Raw genomic sequence first — 20,277 nt, forward strand, 5'->3', positions numbered from 1 at the left:
TCATCCTTTAATAGGACTAGACTTTCAGCAAAGCAGTACAAAATAATACTAAGGCAAATCAGTTCTTCCATTCCACTTTATCCGAGGTATAAAATTCTCCATTGACTTTATCAATTCTTCCATTTTTGGAGTTTAACAAGATTCTTGGCTAAAAGTTTCTAGCTTCTTGCTCTGCCCTAGGTGGTTCTGTGCTCTGTCTTCAGGGGTGCTGGGGAGGGAGAAGAGCAAACTTTATAAGGTAGTTTAACAGGACACGTAAACAGGCACTTCTCCTCTGCTTGCAGTTAAAATAGTGACATTTACTCTTGCTTTGATCTTGTGTACTCAAGAACATCCTCCAGAGTATGTAGGAGGTTCATTCAGCTTCCCTGATGCTTTAAAACTGTTTTCTTCAGTAGTTCTTGAAAATAATTAGAACTGTGGAACATCTGTTGAACTTTGAAATTTTGCTTAACGTGCTGACAGCAGAACATTACTACAGTAAATAAAATTTTAATCTCAGACATTTGCACAGCTGTTATTCTGTGAATTGGTATAGTATCAGCTCAGACTTTTCATAGCTTGTCTTGCAAATCATTGTTACAATTTTAAGGAGGGAAATTGTGTTTGAACAACTTGATAAAAATATATTGATTAGTTTGTACCTCCTTCCTTTGGGAATTGTTGGTAGCGTTTGAACAAGGAGGAAACACTCACTGATGTTCACCAGTGTGGGCTGTGGATAGCTACTCCTCCAAACCAGACAGCCAAGAGGAACAGTGGCAAACTCTAGCTCTTCCTCCCTTTTGTTCAGTAAAGCTCTATTTCCTTCCAGCCACCCCAGATGTCTCCTTCAGCAGTTTCTGGTACCTCACAAAAGAGCATCGCTGCAAAAGCAGCCTGTTACAGTTTGTGTGTGTTGGGAGGGAGGTTGCTCATTTTACAGAGTAATGCTGACAAATGTCACTAAATAAAACCAAACTCAAGTTCAACGTGTACCTACCTCCTAAAGGGGGTAGGACCTGCTTTGGTGACCCCGTTTTAGGCTCAGTCAGTGGATGAATTGGGCCAGTCTGTGATAGCGTGGAGTTGCAGCACTTTTAGAGGCTGCAGTCTCTTATCTTTCCTCCACACCCACAAACTGTCAACCCTTTGCTATGAAATCAAAAAAGTAAGCTGTGTATTTCTAATGGTATGGCTGTGAAGAAAGCTCCTGAAATGGGAACATAGTGTAACTGAGAGGGAAGTGCTTCGAATGTCTGGAACAGCAGTTCCCAGAACTGCAGACTACCCCATTTATCTTGGTAAAATATAATCTTGGAGGTTTAGTGGTGGTGGTTGAGGGATCAACATTGCTTATTATTTTACTCTTCATGTAAGAGAAAGGGAGGCATAGATTTGTAAAGAAGCTATGACAGCTCACTTTCATGGTGAAGTCTGGGGATGCTTAATAGATTACGCTAAACTTTCTTGCTGTAATGAAGTAGAGTTGACATGTTTGCATCCTGCTGAGGAGGACACACTTCAGAGATCACATCCATTCATATCTTAAACTTTTCTCTGATTTGTTTGCGAATGGGACTGACTTTTAATGAACCTTTGGGGAGAAGCGTATTTGGTGGGTGATTCTCTGCATACTTTCCCTTGGGCCAGGCCTAAATCTGCTAGACCGAACTTCCTGTGACTGAGCTGTCACAAATCGCTCCTGGCCAAAATAGCTGCAATGTCACCTCATACTTACTTCCGTTCGTGAGAGTGGGACAACAATTTTTTTTTCTCAGTACATTGGAATTGCCTTTATATAAATGCATACATGTGCCACGGGTGTATTTTATATGCAGCACTGGATCAATACAGTAAAGCTTTTGACAGCTATAGAACAAGCCTGCTTGTTTCTGAGAGAAAATAGGATCATTCATGTGCTGAATAGCTCAAGTTGTTTCTTTTCCTTATAAGCTACTCCTAACCCCAGATACTGCCGTCGTCTTGCTTTGGTACTGACAGTGCTGCTAAAGTCAAATGACAATTCTTGTCCTAGAAAATTACAGATACACCTGTGAACCAGCGCCACAAAGAACATCTGCGGGTGACGCGAGGAGTGATTCAGATCGGGTTAGAAGAGGACCCGATACCTTGCGCTGGATGTCATTGTGTTTCTCTTATATAATGGCAGCGCAGTGCTGCGTGCAGGAGAAAGCTAAGGGACCGTTTAGTTCGCCCGGTAGCGAACGCTCGCTGTGCTGTGACTCTGCGTCATGTGATGCAAGCAGACAGGAGCTACCTTCCATGTCTTACACTTAATCAGTCTTTAGCTTTGAGAGGTCATTCGGAGGATGTCATAAATCGTGTCTGCAACTGCTGCAGTCTTGTGACTGCTGGGAATTTAGCTTCAGGGGAAATAATGTTCCTGGTTTTGTATGATAATTCTGCAGTCTTTAAAGCCGATACCTCTAAAACCTTGAGACTTTACTCGTTTGTTAGCAGCAAACTGACTTATTTTTTGTAGTTGCTCTGTGGAAACAAAACCCTTGAAAATACATAGCTTTTCCTAATCTTAGAGAATAGGTTTCATTGGCTGGATTTGAAATAAAACTACTTGAAATATTTAGGTTTTTTAAAAATAAATGCCAAATTACATCTCACTGACATTGAGTGATCTGTGTAAGAATTTATTGGTATTTCCTTCCCTAAATTCCTCACTGTTTTGCAGGAACGAGAAGAGATTATTTGCAGATCAGGATTTTTTTCTAAAGAAATATGAAAGAAGAAGTGGTACTCCTTCTTGCTCAGAAACTACCCCAAGGGCAGATCAATTGAAAGAATTGCCTGAAATGTCATTTGTAATTTATTTTTATTTCTTCAGATTAACATCTTGTTTTAAAACCTGCTACCCCTTTGATGGTTTAAATAGTCTTGTGCTTCTGAGTTGCAGACTCAACCCTTCAATGACAAAAGAAGTCAGCCCAGCTATTGCCAGGGATTTCAGTGGTAGAACAAGCCTAACTCTTCTGAAACAAGCTGGGTGACAACACTGTTAATGTGATAGAGTACTCTCACATCTAAATTGGGGATTATCATCGCTGCTTACATAGGAGAAAAAATTATCAGTTTTTAGTGTTTTTAACAAAATCCAGTGATTCTAGGACAGGTTGTAAATTGTCTATTGGCAGGGATTACATTGATTATATGCCGACAGAGGTACAAAATACTAGACTAGCCTGTTATATTCTCCCTGGAGGAACCTCCTCACTCTCCAAAGTTTGTGTTAAGTCTCACACAGCTACAGATTTGTTCAGCTGCAGAAAAAAACCTGAAGTTCTAACACACAGCTGAAACACAAAAAACTGCACTATTTCTAGATTTAGTGCTGAACTGTATTAACACTCATGAAACCTTGTTAAAGTTTCCTCATAAAAACCTTGGATAACTTCTGTTTTAACACTGCACTAATAGGGATCTGTAATTTAAAGCCATATCAAATATCATTAATTTTGACCATATTCCTCATCCCCTCTTTTCTTGCGTGAAGTTTAATTACATAGTCTTCATGTATAACATTAGGTATTGGATAGCCTTCATGTAGCTAAGCAATAATGTAGTATTTATGGATAATTTTTAGCCCATAAATAATGTTTGTTTGTTTGGAATGAAGAGATGGGGGGAGGAATTGTTTGGGTAACACTTACCTTTTTTTCTCTCCCATTCCAAGGAAGTCTGGTTCAGTCTATGGCTTTATTAGCTGAAATGCCTTGTTGTCATAATGGTGTCCAATAGTTTTGATAGCCTATAGATTTAAAAAATGAGGAGAAAAATAAAACTTTAATATGGTTGTAGAAATATACTGTCAGATGACATGCATAAAACTTTGAACAAATACTGGAGAATTGTCTTTGGAGACTTTTTTTAAACACATCTCCCATGTTAATCTTCTTGTATTATTACTTGTAAATTATCATCATCGCTGAATACTGTTGAAATTATGTGGGTGTCTTTTATTTTACTTAATTGCTAGGATCTAGAAATTAATGTTATTTGCTTTAAAATGTAAAGGAAGGTTGGTTTAGGGTATTTTTTTTCCTCTTGAAATTAAAGACCCATATGCTCTGTAGCTTACTGGGATAGTAAAAACCTGTAGGTACCTGTTAGCACCAGAAATATTGTATCTCTATCCTTGCTGGAACAAATTATAATACTGGATTATGGGTTAGTGTAGAGCAGAAAAACTGAGATAGCTTTGAAAACACCGACTCAATATTTGATGTTATCAGAACTTTTTGCATTCAGACATGTTTTGCATTCCATCTATATTGCAAGGGTAATTGCATTTAAAATAGGAATAGCTTGTAAAAAAGCAGTCTGTCTGCTGTGAACAGAAAAGACAAGTAAAAATTATGTAGTGATTTATATCTCTATCCTGTGTACGCACACTGACACCAGACATTCAATTTTAACTTGGAGAAGACTGATCTTGAGCCTGCTGGGAAAAGCACCCTGTAGGCCTAGCACCTGGCACTGGGGTTAATAAGCCAGACTTCATGCACGCTGGGTTTTGGCACCAGTGTTTTCATTGTGTGTTGCTCAGTAATGCATTGTATCTTTCCTAAGAATAGCGTTGCAGTCAGACACACCTGTTTTTTCTCCCCTCCTTCTGTTTTGAGCTTGGGCTTATAGATTCATCTTTCATGCCATCTTCCTTAGTGTTCCCTATGCATTCATTTTGCATCAGATCAACCCAAACTCCTCTGCAAGCTTGCAAAGAAATGAGTCAGTTATTTGGCCAATGTTAAAAGACTGGAAAAAAGACTTGGCAAAACTCATTATGCTCAGGGCACCTGTAGGAAGCCTGGAATAGGAACTTGAAAAAGGACAAAGTGAACAAAATGCTGAATCAAATCCTCCATCCAACTTCAAAACAAGCACCATTAAAGTAACTCGTGTTGCCCAGAGTAATAGGCTAGCTACCTGCATTTGAGCTTCCTCTGTTCATTCCTTCCCTGCCTCTGCTTTTCAGGGACACTCTTCCCCTATCCTTTCCTTCCATGAAGGTTTCTAATGTGCCCGCTTCACCTCCTTTGTGTTAGATGAGAGTTCTCATAGATTTCATTAGGCCAGCAGGTCCCCATCACACTCTCAATTTCTTGCAGACCATTACTAGAATGAAACTTCTTAATTGCAAATCATTACAAAGCAATTTCTCTGACTTCTGACTGTAGTTTCAGTGACGGTGAATGGTTGAAGCCTTGCCATTTGGAAAAACTGTCTTCTGCAATTGTTTTGGTCTCCTTTCGTCTTGGGGATAAAATAAACTTAGTCACTTTAAAAAGGTGCCAAAGCAAGAGGGATTTCCTAACCTCAGTGGGGATCCTTTTGTACAGTCACATCAACATCTTGCATTTGCCAGATCTTTTCAAATTTAGATGTTTCCTTCAGCTTGATCAGAGACAACCATCTTCTGTTGTACCTACTCTGCCACATCCATGCTCTGCTTTACTTTCCCAGTCTTTATGAACACTGTTGGCAATAGTATCTAGTCTTGATTTGGCAAAATTGTTCATATTAACAGATTTACAGAATCATAGCTAAGTCTTTCTTCTGATCGAAAAGCTATTTGAAGAGAACTGTCTCTGCACGGTATATGAAAGGAATTCTTCACCCCAATCCTAATCAGTGGTATCTTTTCCTCATTAAATCATTAAATTAGATTCCTGAGTGATTTACTACCAGAAGAAGCTTCTGTAGATAGATATTCTTGGGGTTTTATGCCTGGCTGGTTGTGATGGGGTTTGTTTGGTTTGGGTTTTATTGGTTTGTTTTTTTTACCTTTGGTAAAGAAGTCCTCTGCTATGCAAGGCAAACTGCACCTAAGGCCTCTCTCATTTTTCTTGAATGTGCCCCCCTTGGTGACAAAACTTAACTTTCTGCCCCTTGCTCTGGGCGATACCATATGGTTCAGCCACCTTTGGACTGGATCTATGTGGATTGCGATCCCAAGTTCTCAACAGGCCTAAATTGATTTTGCATCTATCATAGCAGTTTCTCAGTGCTGGTACAGATTGGCAGGTATGTATAAGTAGCCCTTAAATATTTTGCTTTGTTTTACTCCTCAAAGATAAGAAGCATTGTTTAGCACAGAATAAAAATGATAAAAGATCTGCATGTATGGATTCCGCACTGCTTTTCTTCTTTCTTGCGTGCTTCTGTAAGTTTCCTTCATCCCAGCTATCTCCAGCTCCCTGTAAGAAACAATCCTCTCTAACTGTAGCAGACTTTTTGTCAGCAGTACATGCTGGTTGCCCCTGGCCAATTTACTCAACCACTACTCCTTTTGTAGCATATTTGTGGTGTAAGATCCTCTTTGATGGTAAAGTCAGCCTTGAGAAGTGTAAATCATTCTTACCCGATGAAGCCAAGGAGGAGGTGTTCCCCAAGTGATAGTTCATTACACTATTTCCTAAGGAGACTTATTTTGCTGCTGTTCCGTTTCTTATGGGTTTGCCCCTTTACACACTACTTCTGATTTAACTCCTGACATTCAAGATTAATACCCAATAACCTGAGAGTTCATGTAATATTGATTAAACCCCAAGAAAACGGCCTAAAGGCAGCTTCCTTGTTCCATGTGCTGCAATAAGCAGCTTTTGTTTCAGATGGTATGTGCTGGGGTACACTATTCATAAGGGGGTTGCACAGTGGAGCACTGGTTTGGTACTGCTGCATTCAAGGCTTTTTCACCCAGTCGCCTCCTGATGAGACAATGTTTAGAAGTATTTTTGTCTCCCAGGAACAATGTTTCTGAAGGGAGGGTGGGAAGCCTTGGGACAAACACAGCACCCCAAGGAAGACTGTTCAAGAGCAAGTTACCCCTTGGGTCATTCAAAACACAAATCTACATCAGTTAGTTGGAATGAGGACTTAGTGCAGGATGAGTAAGGCTGGCACAAAGTCTCTTTACATCATGTTCTGGAGGATAAGACTGTTTATTTGTGGTTCATTTGTGAACAGGTGCAGCTCTTTGCCCCATATCTAGAGGAAAATTTGACAGTTTAAGGACGTGGTACTTACAAATGTGGTGAATGCAACTTATCTTTAGAAGTCAGTACAACAGGAGAAAGTTGTTTAGCTATCTTGAGATGATTTAATATTCAAGGGCATCTGAAACTGCAAGCAGACTGATTAAACAGAAGTTGGAAAGACTGTAGCTTAAGCAGAAGTTTCAGAGTCAATCAGATAATTGTATCGAGAGCAAATCTTGAATCACTGTGGAAACGCATAGTTACTCTGGCAATAAATCTCGAGACAGGAACACAAGACGTTTCATGTCCAATTGGGTTGAGAAATTTTATCTTGTATGAGTACCTATTTCACCCCAACGCTTTCTACCATAAGCATAAATACAGCCTGAGAAAGTTGGTACACTGATCACAACAGCAAAGGAGCGGCTGTGGATGTTGTTGCTCAGAAGTGAGGAGCTTTAGCCTGGGCTAGTTGGCCTTTTTTCAAAGCCTAGCTCTTCACTAGGAGTCCTGGGATGCAAACTTGACTTTGTCTATGAGCAAGATGTCTTAATTGGACATTGTATGAAAGCTGTGTTATTTAAACTTGCAATTTTTTTTTTTTTCTTTTTTTTTTTTTTTCAGAACTGTAGCTTGTATTGACAACACGTATCTTAAAGTTGCGGATAGATTTCCATTGTGGCCACTGAAGCAAACCTCTTTACAAAATAACTGTTCCTCTCAGTGCACAAATACCTCTCCCCTCTGTATTGTTTATTTAGTTTACCTAGTTAGAATTGTATCCAGGTAGCTAGGACTATACAGCCTTTTATACTCATCCTGCTCCCTAAAATGTATTTCAGTTTTTATCTTTATTCAACAAAAAGTGAGTGTTTTCTCTCTACCATACACCCGATCATTATCTGTGTGAACAGGAAGCATCTAGCTGTTTCTCAGAATTAGCTTCTGAAAGCTGAGAATGTCCCACAAAAATCTAAATCCAGTTCTTCAAATGTTGGGTTAGCTGAGAAACAATGAAAATTCTGCAGCTACCTCCCTCTAGCTCAGCGCAGTGTTGCGATGCAACTATTGCAACTTAGGCCTTATTCTGCAAATATTTTTCTTGTGTGACTTTCATTTTATGTTTGTGTTTTAAGAGAGGGGAGCACCAAAGACTGTAGGCAATGTTTGTGCAGGAAGTCTTTCATGATGGGTATCTGTTTGTATTTAGATATATCAGTCTTGGACCAACACTGAGCAAGGTGAGAGGGAAAGGGAAAACAAGGATAACGCTTGGACTTGGAGTAGGAAATTGTAACGGGCTGCCGCGTTGCAAGGGGTGAAGAGTGAGATGCCAAACAAAACCCCCAAAATTCATCAAATGCTTTGTCAGTATTTGAGGAAGCGTAACCTTTCTTGTAGCTGGTTAGTTTGCTTTAGAGAGGTTACGTTTTTCTGTATTGTGGTGGGGAAGGTGTTTTTAGATTGGTTAAGTTCTAGGTATTACCATGCAAGTTGTACAATGGTGTTTGGGGTTATTGTGCCTGTCGGAAACGCACAAAAAGTTGCAACGTGCATGTTTGATTAGCATGTGGCTACTAGTTTTTTCAGCAGTATAAAAAGGAATTGGGATTGAAATTACTCAGCAGAGCTGAATTCTGAATTTCTACATGCTCAACTCCCTGGTATTATGAATCCTGAAAACCACTTAGCTGTGGTTCAATTAAAAAGACTAGATGTTAAAAATCTTCCCTTTTGCTTCTGATCTACAGGAGGTTGCCTGTGTTAGAGCAATAAGAAATGTTTCTGATCAGGAACCCCCTGTTTCTTCAGAAGGTATGTTCCTCACTGAGGGCAGTGCAAGTTTAACTTTGGGCTGGGAAGGTGCAGTCTTCATAGGTGAACAAAGCTAACGGCTTCAGCTCTGCCTTGCTCAGTCTGCTGACAGAGCCTGTAGCTTGGGAAGCTCTGAGTGGCAATAAAGTATCTTCTGCAGTGACAACTGAATGATCTTTCTTCTGCTGTTGAGGGCTCTGAGTGCTACAGAATCAGCTCTCCTTCAGAGTGTCCTTCTGCCCCTGAGAGCAGGGGACGGCTGACCTGGTCATCCAAGAACGATCCCTAGCTGGAGCATGCTGAATCAAGGATGTTCCTCTTGTGGCAGCCAGAGTACTGAAGAACAGGTAGAATGCCAAAGAAACTGCTTCCTCCACTAGTGCTCAGGATAGACTAGGAGAGAAAGCTTTTGCTTGCAAAGACAGTTACTGAGCTACATGAGAGAAGCACACCCTGTGTAATGGCCCCTTTTCCTTCCATTCCAGTGTCTACTTCTCCCAAGGCTATTAACTGCAAACAAGAAGGCTGTCCATATTATTTGTATCAGATACTGGCTAATAATGTTAATCTCTTCCTCCTTTCTCCAATGCCCGCATTGCAACAGTAAATGAAATGAGATGATGGGGGGGCAGGAGGAGTGGTAGAAAAAGTAGGTCTAGAGAGAAATATTTTTGGGGAAAATGGGTGTGAAGAGGGGGAAGGGATAGTAGAAAATAGGTGGAAAGGAATGGAGAGGGAGAAAAACAGATGCAGGAGAAGCTGGAAAGATTTAGTAAATCAAGTCAGTAACATTTATTAAGTGTACGTTAATCACATATGCACATACTTGCTGGCTACTGAATAGAGCGTGCAGGTCCTTCTGGTCTACTTGTTTTTGTGACAGTGTAAGGAAAAACTTTGGCTCATCCCAGGAAGTGATATCAGTAAAAGTGTAGACTAAATTCTGCAATGTGGATGAATTCATGCTATATGTGTGAAGATACAAGTTGGCTTCTAGATTTCTGGAGCTTGATGTACTCCATTTAAAAAAAAGCAAAGACAGTCTCTGGTACTTAACTGAGAGAGGTTTTTAGTAATCGGCAACAAAAATTAATGAATGCTGTAGCAGATATATGGTAATCTGTAGTATTTAATGAAGTTTCATCAATATTTTTTAACCTCTTATGGCTCTTGTTTTACCAATTTTAGTGCTGATAAGATACTGTTCAGAAGGTATGTTCCGATTAAGTTTCAGTCGTACTCCTGAAAGGTGCACTTTTGTGGTGTCCCTCACTGTTAAGCTAGCCGCGGTGGCAGCTTCCACAGACATTTAAGCTTTTAAGTTTTAGAAAAAATACAGATATTTTGAAAAATTGTCATACTGGATTAGATCAAAGGCCTTTCTAACTTGGTGTTCTGTTTCCACTGAATGCCTAGAGAGAAATAAAATACTGCAGCTATAAGGTGATATCTCCCCAAATACTATTGCTGTCTCCATGATTTGCAACTTGGGGTTTCCTGAGCCTAGAGCTATATCTGTCTGTGTTTTAAAAAGAAAAACAAAAAGCGGTAGCGCAGATTTTAATGACTTAATCTGTGAGGTATGTATTGCATGTGCTTTTGCAGTCCTCAGTTTAAAGACAGACTATGTAATTTCAGACTATTTCAGGCATTGCCTATAATTTTAACCATGACCGAGTTGGTGGCTTTGATAGTTGTTGGATATATTTTTTTCAAAAGTTCTAGAAAAAGTTTTTAATTGGTAAAGTATATGCAAAATTGCCAGGATGATTGTATTTTAATTCAGTACTACCTATTTTGCTATAAATGCAGGAGTGGAGTAGAATTTATGTTACAATAAAGATAAAAGCAGAATTTTAGGAGGAAGAATTACTGACAACCAGAAGTTAAAACAGTAGTATTATTAACCAGGGATAGAGGAGAGGAGGAAAAAGTACTTGAGCAGACACAGGAGGGGAAATACTATGCTCTTCTGCCAGATTTCATCTGTGACACCAGTCTTTGGCTAGTGAGTGCTCAGATAGCTGGGAAGGTGGAGGAGGGTTTACCCCCTGTTTGGTGCAAGGCAGATGGATGTGGGGGTGTGGTGAGTGTTTGTGTATGTACCCATGTGTGGGCGAAATGGAAAAATGTGGCCTCTGCTTATTTCCTCTTCCCACTTCCATTTAGGTAATACACTCATATAAATGTTTTAATCATAACATTGATGAAATCTCACACTGTTCGTTTGTTTTTTTTTTTTTTTTTTTTTTTTTTTTTTTTTAAAGAGAAAAAGAATAATATGTATCTGCTGAATCACTCCACTGCAGGAAGATATGAAAACAAAAAAATTGTTCAGACTGCAGTGGTTCTGTGCGAAATTATTTACACATTTTCCCGTAACAGACACATTTAAGAGTCAGTGTTCAGTGGCCCTTAAACTGACTTCCATCTGGTGTAAGCCAGTGTTGGTACAGAAGAGTGCTGTATGAAGAAATTCTGACCAGATCCAGGTCTAGCAGGTTTTTCACTCCTTTTTCTTTACCTCGGATTGATGATCTGAATCACCTAAAATGGTCAAAAGGGAATCAGACCCAAAGTGTTGTAGGTTCTTGAAGGATTTGGTTTTGCTGTCATCACTCCACATGTGTAATCAATTATGAGCATAATTACATGGGCTTGGAGTCTGTTAACGTACGGTGCCAAGTTGCTGATGGGCATTTATAGCAGTTGAGTGTTTTGTACTAATTCCTTCAGAACTTATGCTTTTCTCTTGCATGAGAGCCTGGTAGGATTCATAAGGTTAACACAAGAAGTAGGGAATGCTGACTCATTATTTCAGAGGAAGAAAAGTATTGAAACCTGTTAACAAAATCTCTTCTGCAGGGGTAGCAGAACTCCACTGTGTTTCTGAGGCCCCGTCCATGCCAGCCGTCGTCAGCATTCGCACCAGCTCCCTCTGGCATGACTCGGCAAAGCCCAGTGCGTGCCCAGTGGGAAAGCCTGGGGTAAAGGCAGGGAGGGAGGCAAGCTGTTTGACTGGGAATTGTGCAGTAGGGCCGTGATTGGCAAGAGGGAGGCTAATGGCATTTGGGGAGAGTACAGGAGTACTGGAGGGAAGAAAAGGAGTCTCAGACACTTAGGCCAGGGCTGGTGGGAGATACAAATGTTTAAATTGGCATCTTGCCCTAATGTTAGCCAAAAGGTGCAGAACCTTGTTAAATCGCTCAGCAGGAGTTCAGACCCAAGTGTTGTACAGTCTGGGGAGTGCATGATAAGCCAGACATGTACAACAGAGAATGATGTGAAAGCAGTTCCCAGGAATGTTTTCTTTTATAAATTGTATTGTTATTGGACAGCTTTTTAATTTTTGTCATCAAAACTTGACTAAGTGCTTCCCTCTTGAGAGTGCTGAGGGAGGGAGGCTGGGGATTAATTCACTGGAGGTATCTTAGTGGCATTTTGTTGTGGGTACCAGCTGCTGATCTAATAAAGTGACTCCACAGAAAAAAATGACTTTTATTAAGTATGCTCTGTGTACATGATACACGGGTGCCTCTTCCCGCAACCTAACTGTGGGAAGAGAGTAGACCTGCTCATAGGACTTTTGGCAAAGTACTTGTGTAAAGAGGCGGTCTAGGAGGGTAGTGTCTGAGAGCCTCAGGCAAAGATTAATATCTCTGTAGCAGGACAATGCTGTCTGGAGAGTCTTTGCCTCCTGGTGCCAGATACTAAAGTATCTTTTTATAAAAAAGAAAACCAAACACCTCAAGGAAGTATTTATCCTTAGCACCCTCTTCTGGGCAAGTTCTTAGTGTCAGGATTTTGTAACAACAGATAAGAGGTCTTCAGATCTTTTGTATTGTTTTAAATTGCTTTCTGTCTTAGGTACCTCTAATGTTTTTGGAAGCTTACAGCTTCTAATAGACAATAGAAGCAATTTCTTAATATAATACCCACCAATAATATTACCATGTGTAAATTACATTTTTTTTATTTTCTTCATTGTGGTAGGTGTATATTGTTCATTAATTTGTTTTGAATATTTTTATTTATAACAGTTCACTTCATGTTAGATATTCTTCACATATCCTCATGAAGATGCCCCACATGTGGCATTATACAGTATTTTTAGCATAACCAATGAATATAGCAGAGACTGAAATGAGCACTCTCTTAGAAACCCAGGCACCTGCTAGGCAGCTTGCTGTCATTCTCAGGGAAACAAGGTAGACCTAATTTCATTTCACTTTTTGCTGCAATGATAACTTTTTAGTTGTCTGCTTGTCATTTTCTGTGTATTTGGAATGCCATAGTGATAAGTATTGGAGCCACTGGAGAGAATAGCATGGAGCTGGTGGTTTCTCAGTCGTACCTGGGGACCGTAGTCTCCATAAACAGTCCCTTTAGGCTCCTTTTGGTTAAGAAGGGGAAGCTTTTCCCATGAAACTGTGGAAATTTGAACACGTGGGCTTTACTTTGCCAAGTGTGCACCCTTCAGATCTGCCAGAGATTGCCAGCTTGGTTGCTATGTGGTCCCATGTTGGAAATGCTCTGTGCACTGTGTGAGGTCGCGTCTAACCTGCTGCTGGCAAACGGGGCCGTACGTGATCTCCTGTTTTGCTTTGTGCTAAGACCGAATTCTGCATCCCACGTTCTGGCTAAGATAAGTGTCCAAGAGAGAAGGTTTTTATTAAAAAGAATATATTTTCCCAGAAACTTCTGTGTGGAAGCCAAGTCTTGTGCATTCCTAGTAACTTACTTTCTCCTCCTTTGTTATGGAACTTGGTAATGCTGCAAAAAAACTCAGTATCTCCAGGAATTTAGGGTCATTGAAGCTATACAGCACTGATCTTTCCCTGATGGAAAACTCCCACTCCTATTGCTAACAGTTGCATACTTTACGCTGAGGAAAAGGTGGATGGGATGTGGTAGAACATGCTGACACGTTGAGAAGAGGAGGTTGAAGGTGTGAAATATGAGTATTGGAAAGGCTGGGAAAAGACAGCCAGATGTATAGAAGAGAGGTGAGTAGGAGAGTAGAAAAAGCAAATGACAGGCTAAGTGTTCAGAAGTTAAGAAGATCTTTACCTGGTTAATTACCTGCAGCATCCTGTCCAGAGAAATGTTACGTTCAGGCTTGAACGTAACCTCCATAGTGAAAACCAAGCATGGGGAAGAAGGTACAGCTAGGAAGAACCCACCCAGCATGAATCCTCCAAGCCTGCAGGCATTACGTACCATTTGTACGAAGAACCCAGCTTCTCCAACGCTTAGCTCCTGGGGTCGGCAGCACAGTGTGTGGCTGCTGTGGCTGCGTGGTTCAGAGCACAGGCTTCCGAGGTCAGATCAGAGCGGCCTGTGTGGTGGGGTATGGATCTGCTGAGAGAGTATAAACTCCAAAGGGTACTGGCTGTTGATTATGGCTACCCCTCTTCTCCCTGTGGGTGTCTGTCTACAGGACTTCATTTTGAGCTACGGCTGTGTTTAGGCAAGAAACTGAATCATAACCATGTTTTAATTTGAGCTGTTAAAATGTCTCCCATCAGGAATCTCCAGTGAGCTGGTGTGTAAGTGTGACTGATCCTCACCTTGACATGGCTTTCTGCAGAACTAGAAGTATCTTCTGTAGCTGGCCTTGATGTTCCTAATAAAGAACATTTCGCTTGTAGTAGTCTGCTTTTTAACTGTTTAACTTTGTGCTCTTTCTTCAGAGGATGTGCTGAGTAAAGATGCTGGGGAGTGTGCAATATGCCTGGAAGAGCTGCAGCAAGGAGATACTATAGCACGGCTGCCTTGCCTCTGCATATATCATAAAGGGCAAGTATTCCTCAGGATGTGTATAAAATTCCAGAAGGTTGCATTTATTGGGTGACTCCTCTAAGGGGTGCCTAAAGGAGCACTAGAACTTGGTCGCTTTTTACATTTAAAAACCAACCAAACAACAAAGAAACAATAGCAGCAACCCTGAAGATGTTTTTCTTCAAATACATCTCCACCAACGTATTTGAAGTCAGTTTTCCCTGCTACAGTCTTCTCATGCTTGCATGAAAAGCCCACAGGAAAAATAAGGCAAAATCACCTGTATGGGGAAGGAGTGCACATCATGGCTAGGGAGCTTAGGTTGCGTGACTTTAAGTTTTGTCAAATGCTAGTAGATTTGAAGGGGAGAGGAGGGAACACTTTTTAAACCTGTTTCGTATTTGTTTTCACACGTGTCTGTAACTACAGGAAGTAAAATATCAATGAATGATATAAGCAAGATGATAGGGTTGGTAGTGAACTAACCTGTGTATAAAACCTGGGTAGTAACTTGTAAAATGCTTCCTTAGAAAATTTTAACACTTAGGAAATTTAGTTTTTCAACACTGTTTAATATCCAAATATTATTGTGGTTTGGGGTTATTAAATTTTCCAATGATGTGTGTATATACATATACTTCTTTGTATATTATAAAATCCTGCTAGTCATTGAAATTATGAGAAACCAATTTACGTTTGTATCTTACTGCTACATGTTACTGAGATATTCATGTCAATTTTTTTTTTATTTTTGTCTTGCATCCAACAGCTGCATAGATGAATGGTTTGAAGTAAATAGATCTTGCCCTGAGCATCCATCAGATTAAGACAAGATTCATGTTTTTAGGTAATACTTATTTTTAGACATGTACATTTCAACAATAAATATCTTGATTATCTGAAATAACTCTTTATGCTATTTTTTTTAACTTGTGAATTTGCTACTGTGTCTCAGAACTGTGATATTAATCAGTAAAGTATTGACGTATTTTCAATATGTAAAAGGTTTCTGCCTCCTTATATGGCATGGTCTGAAATGATGTATTCCAGTTTTAGTACTGGAAAGTGGCAAGTCAGTGCCAATAAAGTTTTAACATTACCTTCTAAAGAGCATTTTTTCCGTGGAAATGAAACAAAATTAAAATAATACAATTGTGTAATTTTAGATTGTTCCATGAGTACTGGCATTTCTTTCTACAGAAAGCTTTTGGAATCATATGAAAAAGTTGAAACTAGGTATTTTCAAAACCACTTTCATATTAATGCATTCCAGAATGTTTAAAATCTATAAATAAGTTAAAAATGTTAACATGTTTCTATCCATCCCATCTCACAGAGGTGCACATTTTTCCAGCTTATGTTTTGTGTTAATGATTTCAGATCTGCAATCAGTGTCAAAGGTTTAAAGGATAGGTTTATTATTTGAGTTGACTAGTTCGAAAACTTTATCTTGCATTAAACTACTGCCCCTAAGCGTTGCAAAACACACCAAAAATCATCACAATTCTTAAAGGAATGGAGATATCCGAAATTCTGGTTGGTAGCTGAGGGTTTGATTTTGTTGTTCTGATGGAAATTAAAAAAAAAAAAATCTGAAGACTTCATCATTGGCATTTATTTGTTCATTTGTTTCGTCTTGCTTCATGAATCTGTGTTGCAGGTCACATTGCAGTGCTATGGTTGTTGCAGGGGTAGCAGTGAAAACCTGAAGGAAGGTATCCTGCTACAGGGATCGTTGTTTTAATCTCAGGGCAGTGTTAGCCGATATTAATAAACAAACACGATTCCTATATTGCCCCCAGCAACTGAACCGTGGAAGAAGCCTGCATGCTGTTTCTGAATACATTTGTCTCTGTACATGCCCATGGGTGTCTAACCTCATGTTAAATCCAATTTGCTTCTTTTTTTTCCCCACAGCAGAGACGGTGATAATTGGGGCTTAAGGAGAAGGGGAAGGAAAACACGGCGGTTGGTTGTGCTTATGCTGTTTGAGTGTGTTATATACCGAAATAGCTGAAATGATGGTACTTTTGTCTTCTGCTTTTTCAACAGCTGCTTCCACTGATCAGAAAACATAGGAGATGTGAGGTTCCCTTGCTGAACACAGCGTGCCTGGCTTGAGACTTACAGTTCTTTGTGGCTGAAAAAGGCAAAGATGGACAGTGACATGGAAAAAGCATTGCAGATGCCGGTTACTTGCCAGTAGTGCTCAGTATACCAAACACTCATGCAAAGAACACACAGGGATTTTGAAAATGCTGCACATTCTGTAACAATCGACTCCCCACAGACGTTACTGACACTGTTTTGTATCGAAGGCCAAAGTTCCTAATTTCAGCCTAACTTCTGGTTCTGTGAAGAAGCGGGTTATTGGACATGTTTCCTACTGCCTCAAGTGGAAGCAGAGACGTTCGATATGTGCTATCCGAGACCCTTGCAGGAGGATGGCCCCGGGTTTGAGTGGGAACGTTTTCACCTTCTCGTTGGCTGAAGAAGAGTAAATGGCAAACTAAATATAATGTAACAGTGTGACCTTAATTTACTGAATTCACACCCTGTTTTACGTTCTTCACTTTTTTTCAAGAACAGAAAACATAAACTTCTGTGGATAGGAATACTATATTTCAAAATTTTGTAACTAAACCTTTGTCACAATGCAGTCCAAAGAGTAAAACCAAGACAGGTAACTAATTTATATTGATCAAGCTATAGGGATTGTTGAAATCTGCACATCGTATTGCTATTTAAGTAACTAAAACTTCTCTTTTACTGCTTGTGAGTAAAAACAACAAAAAAAATGCAGCAAAGCAAAATCTTACAGCTATGCAACTTTTTTTTAATAGGAAAAAAAAAAAGAAGAATTACCAATTTTAAGTGCTGCCAGTTAAGGTGATTTGTTTAACGGGTATTTTTTTAAAAATGTTTCAGGTAATTATTTTATTGTACTACTCTCATCTCCAGGCTGCCTCCTGAGGTGTAAATGAATAACTGCAAATGTGGGCACAGCAAGAGGGTTTTTTACAGGCATGGGTGAGATAACATCGAGGTGGGATTTGTGTTTAATTTTTAAAACACTTACGCGCAAGTTTTTGTTTCCTTGTTTGAATGTTTTTTGATGGCAGGATCTGTAGTACTTTGCGTCTAAATCCTTGGTCTCTTCATGTGGAGACCAGCATTTGACGGTGTGGTTTGAGGTTGGATTTTGGAGTTTTTTTGTTTGTTTTTTTTGTTAGTTTGGTTTTTTTTTTAATACACCTGCATTTGTTTAATTTATTATTATTTTACTGTATTATATTGGTATAACCAGGGCTCCATGAAACATAGGATGTCTCTGCAGGGGTACACCAAGTAAAACTGTGGATAAGTATTAGTTCCCATAAAGTAACACAGTTCAAAAAAAAAAGGGGGGGGGGGGGGGGGAGACAATAAACTGGAACAGATATCAGGGCTCAGAAGCATACTTTTTATATCAAGAATGAATTGTAGTAGTTTCTGAATTTCACAGTACAGGGAAGAGTTTATGAATATTTATTAGCGACAGCATTTTTAGTGGGTTTCAATAGTTAAAATAAATAGCACAACACTTCGAACATTTTTCTTGTACATACATAATTCTGCATTTCTTTTTTTGTTGCTACTGTGATTCATATCAAAAAGGGCAAAGAACAGGAGCAACTGCTGCTATCTGGAGAACAAGTGCAGTGCATGTTACTAAACTCTCCTGTCTTGCTTGCAGAGCAATTCTTGCCTGGATAACATTTTCTCCTGAACGTTGCTCTGTAAAATGCCTTTGTTATGCTGCAAATCTAAAGGAGTCCAAACTAGATAATCGCTGGTGCAGTTTCTACAGTTTTGGGCTTGCATCACTGGTTTCAGCTGAACCTGTAACTATGGGGCCCCATCATACTCTCTTTTTCAGTGGGAGCAGAACCGTTTTGTCACACATTCAATTCTGTAGTCACATCAAATGTACAGTTGTTCCCTGTACAGATTCCTTTTTAGCTGAAAAGATTTGTGTTGCCTTGTATTATCATGGGGGGAGGGAGGGGATGAAGAATTACAGCACCTGTAATACTCGAATAGTGGCGTTGCCTGCAGGCCCACTTTTCCAATGTTTTGAATTCCTGCTGTCTTCTGAAAGTAAAGCTTTTGCATTTGCATTGATTTAATGTTTACTGTTGGCTTCATGCCTACAGAAACTCACCTGTAATAATGTAAAGGGGGGTAGGTAAGTGTTTTGGTGTCCTGTGCTCCGAGGTCATAGATAGTCTTTGGCTTGGAGATTAAGTAGGTAAATATTATAAACATAAATCTGTTTACAACTTAAGCTCGGTTTTGGTAGTTCATATTTCTAGTTCATTTACTGTTTTTTCAAAAACCTTAATTTTCTGTATTCAGATGCAAGTAGCTGGTTTAAAGACCCAGCAGTTATCACTGCTGTCCTACATATAGGACCAGTGTTTGAAAAGCATGCCACTAGCAATCGCACTGATGTGTGGTTTTGCAGGCAAGAGTCCGTTGCTGCTTCCATCAGCATGGCGGAGCAGCAATACCTTGGATTACTTGAGGAACTGATACGAGGTCAGCCTTAGATCCTAGTTTGACGTTCTTGGTATCTATAAATCTCTTCTGAAAGGCTATGGGAGGTTTTCTTGCATCAAAACCTGTAATATAGACCAAGCCTAGAATGACCCTGGAAGCATGAGAGTGATGCTTGGGTTTGAAAATGCCTGTGGAAATTCACCTACGTGAGCTTTCTGTCACCAGCTGTGCTGGTCAGTTGGTGACGGCCATGCTGTAGCCGTAGCTTTAGTCATAGGCGACACCTTCGTTTTAAAAACATCCTCACAGTCATCCTGAATCATTGTGTTTCAGAAGAGGAAAATAAACACCAAACAAGTCCTGTGTCTCGATCAAGGAATACCACACTTGTCCACAAGAAGCAATAACTTAAATTACGGTGCGATATGCTTCTTTGCCTGTAAATATATTGAGATTGCCAATTCTGTGCTGTTTCAGAGTATTTTCTGTCATCTGGCCTATATCTTCCCTAAGTATGTAAGGGTGTGAAATAATTCCCATACTCAGGTCTGCCATAAACATGCTGCTTGCCAGAAGGGGAAGAGTAGACTCAACACTGTATTGAAATGTGAGATTTTTCTGAACTTGTAACATACCCATGTATCTTGAGTAGCGACTTGTGTTTTGAAGTTCGTAGTGGAGGTGGCTATGAGTTGGGATTGTATATAACCCTACTCCATACAATACCAAGAGAGCCATGCTACTGTCAGCACAGGGCACCCACTGCCCTGTCTCTTATAAACCAGTATATCTAGAATAACACTTTCCTTTCGAAGGAGGTAGCTAATTTTCTTTCAACGTGTACATTCAGTGATGAGTTCAGTGGGACGTAAAAGCAAAAATACGAAGCACAGTGCAAATTTGTGGTATTTTATTTTTGGGCAGAATAAAGCGTAAAACGGTCTTATTTGTATTATCTGTCATATTCAAGGGTAAGTGTACTGCAGTATTTTGAAATGGAAAACGTGTAGGCACTGTACGAAGATGTGGGTGGATACTTGTGACCTTTTTTTCCCCTGCTCCCCCCCTTTATGGTGTAAAGGGGGCTTTATGACTTAATCTCGAGATTTATACATTTATCCTAGTTCTTAATGCTAGGAGCACTGGC

At 39.8% G+C, this 20,277-nt stretch overlaps 1 protein-coding gene across 1 annotated transcript in view; it reads left to right on the forward strand.

Annotated features, from left to right (window-relative positions):
- The window catches only part of ZNRF2 (zinc and ring finger 2), a gene marked incomplete at its 5' end in the record, with an annotated part of 56,449 nt that extends 39,258 nt beyond the window's left edge, over window positions 1-17,191 (forward strand). The window contains 3 exons of the mRNA XM_082312774.1: window positions 14,501-14,606; window positions 15,358-15,435; window positions 16,641-17,191. Of these exons, the coding sequence (XP_082168900.1) occupies window positions 14,501-14,606; window positions 15,358-15,415 (164 nt within the window). The 3' untranslated portion in view covers window positions 15,416-15,435; window positions 16,641-17,191. The remainder of the gene's footprint in view (window positions 1-14,500; window positions 14,607-15,357; window positions 15,436-16,640) is intronic.
- Between the last annotated feature and the right edge of the window lie 3,086 nt (window positions 17,192-20,277).

The sequence above is a fragment of the Platalea leucorodia genome (assembly GCF_965183815.1).
Source record: "Platalea leucorodia genome assembly, chromosome: 1".
In the NCBI taxonomy this organism is placed as follows: Eukaryota; Metazoa; Chordata; class Aves; order Pelecaniformes; family Threskiornithidae; genus Platalea; species Platalea leucorodia.